Source organism: Poecilia latipinna, unplaced genomic scaffold (assembly GCF_001443285.1).
Source record: "Poecilia latipinna isolate Pla-1442-1.1 unplaced genomic scaffold, P_latipinna-1.0 Scaffold1791, whole genome shotgun sequence".
Taxonomy (NCBI): Eukaryota; Metazoa; Chordata; class Actinopteri; order Cyprinodontiformes; family Poeciliidae; genus Poecilia; species Poecilia latipinna.
In genome coordinates this window covers 64,001-73,597 of record NW_015114407.1, presented here as the reverse complement: position 1 = coordinate 73,597, position 9,597 = coordinate 64,001, and the positions used below count along the sequence as shown (strand labels likewise).

Here is a 9,597-nt window from a genome sequence, read left to right as displayed (position 1 = left end):
GTCCACTTTAACCCGACTCCAGTCCGCTTTAACCTGACTCCGGTCCGCTTTAACCCAACTCCGGTCCACTTTAACCTGACTCCGGTCCGCTTTAACCCGACTCCGGTCCGCTTTAACCCGACTCCGGTCCGCTTTAACCCGACTCCAGTCCGTTTTTCTAGAAAGTCTGGTTTGGTTGCTCAGGTGTGAATGCTAATTGAACTCCAATTAGCAAACGATCAGTCTGGGTTCAGTTGAAGTTAATTCAGTTTTATATGTGAACACCAAGTGGACTGGAGACCACTCCAAAAGTAGGAAGTGGACTACAGAGAAGGGCATTCTGGGTAAATACAACCAAAATAAACTAGCTATCGACACGTTAATGGGAGAAATGTCTCCAGAAATCCTTCAACAACTAAACTTAGATGCCTCCATTTCAGTTTCCATTTGGTGAAGGAAGTTGCTCTCAGTGTCTTCAGAGGTTTTTGTGTCGTTTCCTTCAGTGGTTCTTGCTGCAGCGCCCCCACAGGCCAGGAGGGGAACAGGTTGGTTTGACTCAGAGCAGAATAACCACTAAAACCAAAATAAAAGCTGTTTCTATTAACTACGCTTTTCTTTTTATCAGCTTCCTTCGTCTGGTTCTGATCTGGTGATGATAGCAGTGGCCATTATTACTGCTTTTATTATTATTACAGCATTTTTTCTATGAACTCCACCTGTTATTTCCAGTTTTACTCATTTTAAAAACATTTCTGTTGTTGTTTACACAGTTTTGTTATAAAACACAGAAATGAATTCACGTTTTGTAATTTTATAAAACGTTCCTGTTCACTTCTTTGGCTCTTTTTAGTAGCTATGACGCATTTAGTCTTTTTTAAAATATATCTTTATACTTTTACCTGCATCGTCTGTCACTTTTCTCCTGTTGCAGCATAATTTCTCCTCTGTGGGTCAATAAATTACATTTAAATTTGATTCTAGTGGTGAATCTTTGGTTCTCCTTCCAGGTGGAAGAAGGCGGTAAGGCAGACAGCGTGGAGCGCCCTCTGCTGGTTGGGGATGAGATCATCATCATCAACGACGTGGAGCTGAGTGGCTACAGACAGGAAGCCATCGCTCTGATCAAAGGGTCGTTCAAGACGCTGCAGCTCACCGTCCGCAGGTTTTTATTCATTTACTTCTCCTGCCATGTAATTTGGTTAAATCTGGAGAAAATTCTTCATTTTTATGAATCTGAGCTTTTGTTCCTGCCAGCTTCCAGACATGAAGCATTAATGATTAATGGGATTTAACCGGATTCTGTGGGAATTTCCCCTCAGAAAGTTTCAGGATATGCTTTTCCGGCTTTGCTGCGACTTTATGGAATAATTTTATCTCCTGGATGTGAATCCAGAAGGTCAGGAAGAGGTCAGAGGTCAGAGGTCAGGCTGGATAACATTAGAAAACATCCAGCAGACATTTAAACAAACAGGATCTTTAATAAATCAAAATGAAGGATGTCCTTATTGATCATGATAAGGTTCTGTTCCCAGATATTAATAAAGCTACATAAATATTATTTATTTCAGTATTTTTATAAAACGTAGAGATAAAAACTACAGATTTCACAGAAGCTCAGCTCTCGTCTCTACGTTTGTTTCCGTTCAGAGTTTTTCCATCGCGCTTTTCAAACAGGTGAAAACATTTCAGTATTTCACGTTCGGCTGAGAACTGAGTGAAAACCGAAGGCAGGATTTCATTTTTGTGGTTTAGCAACAATCAGTTTGTCCTGCTGTTTCAATGCATCAGGTCCAGACAGAGTTTATGAATTAAAACGAGTTTATAAATCCAACAACAGGCTCATTAACCAACAGTTAGTGAGTTTAATAAAAGGAGACAGGTATCGCATTAGAAATGGTTTATAGCAGTGAACGATATTATTGTTTTTTGAGATTGTTTCCAAGTAACACAATGTAAGAACAGATCATCAAATATCAATAAACACTGGGAGACATTTTAAATATCCAAGATAAATAAAAAAAATAAGTGAAACAAAAAAATAAAATTATTTACAAAGTCTGAACAAAATTATCTTTCAAAGCAGGAACTAGTTGAGACCAAAACGCCAAACTGAAACTTTTATCATCCAGTTTTTGGTGGAAAGAGAAAAATAATAAAAGATGCAAATTGACATTATTGAGCTCATTTTAGTTTGTTATGAGATTAATTGATTTATCGCAACCGGCCTTGTTGACTTACAATCCAGAAACCATGTGCTGCATTCTGCGCAGGAGGCTCCACTTCTGCTTTTCAAAGATGTGATTTTGCATCTGTTTGGGGGGCGTGGCCACTGGATTTAAAGTGACAGAGACCCTAAAACGTCTCACTCTGAACTGAGCATACTGAAGTCTCATTACCTCAGAATGATTTTGTGCTAAAAATGTAACAAACATACTTTGAATAGGCCAAATGTATCTGTCAGTGTTGAGGCTTTGTCATTAGCTCAGCCTGGTGTGTATTTGGGTTTGGGGTGTGACGCTGCTGCTGCTACTGACTGGAAGACATGCAGGACTTTAGACTTTAGACCCCACACACACACAAACACACACGCACACACACACACACACACACACACACACAGTAGGACAGGTGCAGCAGCACACCTGGTAGCTGTGGAGGGCGTGGCGGTGGTGAAACCTTCCTGCGGCGCGGCGGCGTTCTGATCGCGTCCTGCTGGGATCCGATGGGGAACAGAGAAATGTCTGCTGGTCGCAGGTTTGTGCTGCATTTTGTCTGATTGCTGCACTGCAGGCTGCAGCGGCGCGCTAACCACGCTAACCTTTGAACCGGTTTGTTTGTTTCCGCTCTGACGGTTTCTACAGAACATTTTTAGATATTTACTCTGAGGATTAAAGGCTCCATTCTGATGTGATTCTAAACTCACCGTGCATATTCAGACCCAAACTAACGGGGCTGTTTAATATTTCATTGGTTCTGCTGGAGGCGGCTGCATCTCATATTGTTCTCATTTCTTCCTGGTTCCACATCGAGCTGTTTTCTAATCTGTTGCTTTTGATCGGCTCTTTTTCTCTGATGGTTTTTCTTTGGACGTTTGCTGTTGATTTTCTCTCCAGTTTCTGCTGTTTGTCATAGAAATATTTGTTTATTTATTTCTTCCTTGGTTCTAATTGATAAAGTATAAAGAATATTTGTGCTATAGGACTTAATTTAGGACAAATTGGTTGATATTGGCTAGTTTTAGAGCAGTGAGTAACGGATGTTTTGGTGTTTGAGGCTCTGCAGCATAAAGTGTCGTATAAAAACTGTTGGTCAAAAACTTTGATTTTTAATCCATCATTACTTATTATGCTGCTGTCTGACGTTTACATTTTCCCTCTGTGCATGCGGATCGCCTTGGGGTCATAAAACGTTCACACAGAAATCATTTATACATAAATATGAACAACCACGCAGAAAGAAATTCAAATTTCAGCAAAAAAGATCATCTTTCTGAAATCTTTAAAGGTTTTATTTTCGTATTTTTGCTGCTTTTTACATAGTTTCTTCTGAAGAACCAAACTGTGTTCAGAGAAGCATCTTGGTTTGCTAAACCACTTTTGCTAGCTATGCTAACAGTCACAGGAAAACGGAAAACTTAGATTCAATGTTGTTGCTTCAACAGGATTCATGAGGGAATGTGGTAGTTTGGTGGTGCTGATCCAACTAACATAATTAACTGATTATCATCAGCATAGACACTTCAAACTGTCTTAGCAGTTTGCTAATCTGGACGTCGGAGGTATGAGTTAGCAAAACGTCACGGCAAAATGACGTCAGCAAAAATCTTTGCAAAGCAACTATTGATCAACCTGTGAAGACCTGAGGTCATTTAAAGTTCATCCAGGATTGGAGGCAGATTCACCCCAAAATCTGTTAGCGTTAGCATTATCATTAGCATGTCTAATGCTAATGCTCATGAAATTATTGTTAGACAAACAGAGAATCAGGATTATCTGTAAACTTTCCTCCTTCAGGGGTCATAAAGATGTGTGTGTGCGTGTGCGTGTGTGTGCGTGTGCGTGTGTGTGTGTGTGTTTATCCGCCGCCATCATAAAGGTGTGTGTGTGAGTTCACCAGGTGTTAGCTGCTTTTATTGTTAGCTTTGCACGTTCAGTCATCTCCTCCATCCTCGCTGTCAGAGAAACAAAAGGTGTGTGTGGTGACGTCGTCTCCAAACACACCTTGCAGATGCTGCCTCACCTGTTTGCCGTCCATCCCGCCGCTCTGATTGGTGCATTTCCTGATTGGTGCGTTTCCTAATTGGAACAAAACGCAGCAGAGACTCTGACATCCAAACACAGAAAGCTGCGCCGGGAGCTTCCTGTCAGAGCCGTAAGTCTGATTTTCTCTGGGTTTCTGTCTGACTTTAACTATCAAACCACAGATTTCAGATCATTTATAAACATCTTTTCTGAAATGTTGTGAGATATTAAGGCGGTTAATCCTCATTCAAACTTGTTGGACTCGATTCTCTAAAGGCCTGCAGGGGGATAGTTTGGAGCTCTGGGCTGGATTAGCCTCTAAGCAGCTAAAATATGTCATTTTCATTCACTATAATAATTAATTTGGGAATCTGTGCTTCTTCTTCCAAGAGAAATGTGAGATGAATCAGTGCTACAACACAGGATTACTATAGTTGAATAAAACTAACAAAATAAAAAACTGAAATTGAGAAAACTTTTTTCTTAACTGGTAATTAATGGTGGAAAAAACTTTAATTAACTGGAACTATCACTTTTTATTGCATATAAATTTTTGTGAGTAGATTTTGATCTAAAAGTTGTAGTTTTGCTCTGTGGTCAGTGGACCGTATAAGATCAGCCCACGGACCACAAATGGCCCCCGTACCCCACTTTGAACACCCTTGATCTTATTTTATGTAACCTCTAACCTTTGACCACTTAAATCAAGCATTTTTTTACTTTTTTTATGGCAAATATTGTTTTCTTTGGGTCATTTAGTTTATTTATTTATTTTATTTTTATTTTATTCAGTTTTATTTTTTGTAATCTATTCCATGTTTGTTTTATCAGTGATGGTATTACTGTGCAAAATAACATCACAAATAAAATGTTTATTGATACATTTAAAAGATCAAAGAGCTTCACAATTACACCAACGTTTGTGAAACAAAAATAAATAAAACATCTAAGAACTATTTAATGTCTCTTACTCAGAGGTCAAAGGTGAGAGGGCAGTCTGAGCATGTAGAGACAATATGTTCACCTTAAGAAATGTAATTTATTTTTGATTTCTTCTTCTTTAGTTAAATTATTTTGATCACATTAAAGCAGAATCAGAACCTGAATCACAGAATCCTGAAGGAGAAAATGCAACCAGTTTAGTTTAAACTCATTTTCACAGAAAAACAAAGATCCAAATCACACCTGCAGCTCCTCTAAGGGTCGAAACTAATAAATAAATGAAAGTTCTGGAGTGGCTTAGTCAAAGTCTGAACTTAACTCCAACTGAGATGCCGTGGAAAGACTTTAAATAGGTTGTTTATGCTGATAATCCGTCCATTGTGACTAAATTTAAACCATTCAAGGAGCAAAGCGGCTCCAGATGAACCAGTTACTGAGTTCAGAGGGTCAAAACTTTTTACTGCTCATACATTCTAAAAAAACATTTAAAAACTCTTAGATTAACAAAATTAATAAAATGTATCTAAAACATTAAAGTGGGATGAAAATTCAAAAATAAATTACATTTTTAAAGAGACTAAATATGTTGTTATTCTATTAACTAAAAGTTTATATTAATTTCTTTATTTAACATTTATTTAATTAGGTTAGATTGAGAATTGATTCTCATTTTCAACAACAATCTGTTTAAAAGTTGTTTCATACGAAAAACTCATAATTATTTGTAAAATGTTATTAATTTTACTGTTTTTTTCACCTGCACAGTGAATTCAAGGTAAATTATTTATGAGATATTCATATTTGAATCCGTCACCAATACCATTAAATACGTATTTGTTTTTAAAGAGTTGAAAAGAAAAGGTGTATAATGTTACTGACCACTTTTAGATGTGTTTTGTTACTGAAGAATAAGCTAGCAGCTAGCATTAGCGCTGTTAGCTCCTTCGGCTAGCAGAGTTTGTAGTTTTTATGTCTGATAACAGTTTATAGCTACATAGTTTTAGAAATCTGAACAAATTTAACAATAAATTAAACTAAATGCATGAGGATTCAAGAAAAGAGAGAAAATTAAAGCAGGAACTCCAATAATTTAATAAAAAGATGTGAAATGAGAATAAAGGAGAGTAAATGGTCACTGTGGTTTTATTTTCCATGTTCAGTTTCCATTAAGTCGTTTACAGTGAATGTTGGACTGACTTTAATCCTCCTGCTGCCTCTCCTGGCTGCTCTCCTCTGTCCTGGAGTAAAGTTACACCTGAAGAATCGTATTTTACCCAAAGCCAACAGACAAAAGGGAAACGTGAGACTCCAGAATGAGAAACCTGCTGGTTTGTAGTTTTTACTGTAGCTTATCGGTAATAAACCATCTGCTTGCTGCTGGAGGCCGTTTCAGAATAACTTCTATTCTGTTTGAAAGTGTTGAACCAAAATAATTAAATTGAAGATTTTTCCAGAAATTCTCATATTTTGTTAGTTTGTTAGCAGAAGAGGGGTGAGAGCTGACTGAATTTTGGAGAAGAAATGTAGGAATATTTTCTGAAATGCACAAATTAAACACATCTGTAAACTTAACTACATATTATCGAGCTACAACATTTAATTTTATGTTCTCTTGTGATTTAGTTTAATTTAAATTCCATAATTTACCAATTTTTACCACTTCCTGGAACAGGCTGAAACGACTAATCGGATTAATTGATTATTGAAATTACCGTTAACTAGTTTAGGAATTATAAACTGGAGTATAGATTCAAAGAAGGCCATTTGCTGATGAAACATATTCAAAGCAATAATTAAGCCAAAAGTGTAAAAATTACACAATGCATCTAAGATAAAATCACTTTGTCTATAAACCTGTTTTAGTTTCACCTGGTTCAGATTTACTAAGGGAATATTGGGCAATAAAATCTTTATTTTCTTATTTAAAAAGTGATTCTAATTGAATTGTTTAATGTTTCTCTGATATTACATAAAATGCTTAAGTGGTTAAATGAAAAATCTGCAGAATGTTCCAATATTAATTTATCCAACTAATCAAATAATTGTCAGAATAATTGATTACTAAAATAATAATTTATTACAGTTGTGATTGGTTCTTCATCTGAGGAAGACTCTGATTGGAAAATGACTGGCTGGTGTTGTAGTTTGTTTACAAACCCTTTAAATTAAACAACTTGTGAAATTTCTTGTATTTTTGGCCCTTTTGGTGTTCCATATACAAAAAGCTGGAATGCCAGAGTGTAGCACATTAGCAACAGAGTGTGAAACATATATATATGCGCTCACATTAGTTTCACTGCAAACTCTGATTGGTGCCTCAAACAAAACAGATTTGGAGTTTTTGAGCAAAACTGCAACATTTTTCATAGTTTTACTAAAAGTGTGGGTGATAAAAAAGAGATAACCCATTTCTGATACGATATCAGAGGTTTAATATCGGCTGATATCAATCTGATGCAGAAAAACAGCTGAAATGACTTAAAATGTTAATTTTTTCAACACAGACATAAATGTGCTGATTTATACATTTATTTGCTAACTGCACCAGTACAGCACATTTAATTACACCAGTAGCTTCACAGGCTAAGGCAAACATGGAAAACTAACTTTAGTTTCTTTGTAACATTCAATGTGAAACAAATAATAAAAGAACTGAAACTAAAGCAATAGATTGACTACCTTGTCAAACATGTAACTAATGAACTGTCTGCAACAAACCTTTAAAATGCTTCAGAAAGAGCAATTAGGAATCCTGAAAAATAATAATAATAATAATAATAATAATAATACAGAATTAGATTGAATTTTTTTCAATATCAGGCTGAATACAGATATTAAAACCAGATTGGTCTGTTTCTCCATCCTGGTCCTCAGGCCTCCTGTCCTCCATGTTTTAGGTGTTTCCCTTCTGCCACACCTGGATTCTATCTCTGGGTGATCAGCAGGTTTCTGCAGGACTTGATGGTCATGCAATCATTTGAATCAGCTGTTCTGGAATAGAGGCTCATCTAAAACATGCAGAGCCGGGGGCCTGAGGACCAGGTGGAGAAACGCTGGCCCAGAACAAACTCCAGTTAAAGTTCCAGTTAGTGAAATTCAACATGTTAAAGTGGATCAGAAAAGGTTTTTTCTGCCGGTTGGTAGTTGTGTCTGGTGGTTTTAGATAGAAAAGGTTTTTCTGCCGTGTCCTCTTCATGAACCTGCCGGTTTGGATTTGGTCGAGTCGGTTTGCGTCTCTCTGGACTCGGTAGTTTGGCTTCGTTTGGTGTTTGTGTGATTCGGAGTGAAACACGTGTCTGTTTTACTCACTGAGTCCTGAAGGTGAACATGTTGTCCTTCCTTCTGTTATTTTTAATAATCGATTAGTAAAATGGAAGGTAAAACAGCTGAAATTCCAAGGAAAGCCTGAGAGCCTGTCCTGGAGGATAATCGATGAAGCGTTTCCAGGTTGCGCCATGTTGAAGACGACCTCTCGTCTCTCAGTTCGTTCTGCTGAGCGTTCGCTCTTTCATATCCGCCTCTTTGTCTTCTTCCATTCATCTCTGGTGACTCTGCGTCTTTGTGCTCCTTTGTTGCTGGTTGACGTAATCGAGCTGAATGAATGTTTGAGTTTCTCTGCCCAAAACAGAAGAGAAAGAAGTCACTGCGAGGACAAACCACGTCCATCGCCGGGGCAACCCCTCCGTCTGTGTGTGTTTAGCACAGTTTGGTGACTTCATGGGACCAGAGGAATAAATCAGACCCATCAGGTCCACTGGAACGATGCTGCACTGGCAGAATGAGACTTTAAATCCATCTGGAACATTTTAGTGTTGATCTGCTGCTAAATCCATGCTTAGTTCTTTCTTCAGCCCCAGTCATCATGCTGCCACCACCGTGCTTCACTGTAGGTTTGGCATTCCTGTGGAATTAAGGTCATCAGCACATTTCTTACAGCCAACATTTGATCCATCTTATTATGGACATATTATGCACAATTCCCTTTTTACAACTTATTGCCTTTTTTTGCTGCTTCTAAAAACAATCAAAGCACTTAAAAATAAAAAACCCCACCTGTTTTTTGGCAATAAATTCATTTTTTTTAGTGTCTGAAAATGAGCTTTTTTTTTAAAACCTCCTGATTGTTGAGTCATATGTGCTGTTACCTAGCAACCCCAGCTGAGCTCCACCCCGTTTCCCAGCAACCCCGGCAGAATTCCTCCCCATTACCTAGCAACTCCGGCAGAGTTCCACCCTGTTACCTAGCAACCCCAGCTGAGCTCCACCCCGTTTCCCAGCAACTCCGGCAGAGTTCCACCCTGTTACCTAGCAACCCCAGCTGAGCTCCAGCACGTTCAGTCAGCTGGTTTTCACAATATATTTGCTGTACAATGGCTGCTGGAAAAGACAAGAGGTCTTTTTTGATATAAATTTGTTATAAAAGTATTACTTATTG

The 9,597-nt window shown here is 37.8% G+C and overlaps 1 protein-coding gene across 3 annotated transcripts in view; it reads left to right on the top strand.

Annotated features, from left to right (window-relative positions):
• shroom3 (shroom family member 3) overlaps positions 1-9,597 on the top strand; it is a 69,919-nt gene that overhangs the window by 6,009 nt on the left and 54,313 nt on the right. For 2 of the 3 annotated variants that reach the window (XM_015061228.1, XM_015061230.1), the window contains one exon: positions 987-1,141. In XM_015061228.1, the coding sequence (XP_014916714.1) occupies positions 987-1,141 (155 nt within the window). Of the gene's footprint in view, positions 1-986; positions 1,142-2,604; positions 2,734-9,597 lie in introns of those variants that run through there. The other variant, XM_015061232.1, reaches the window with a different exon arrangement.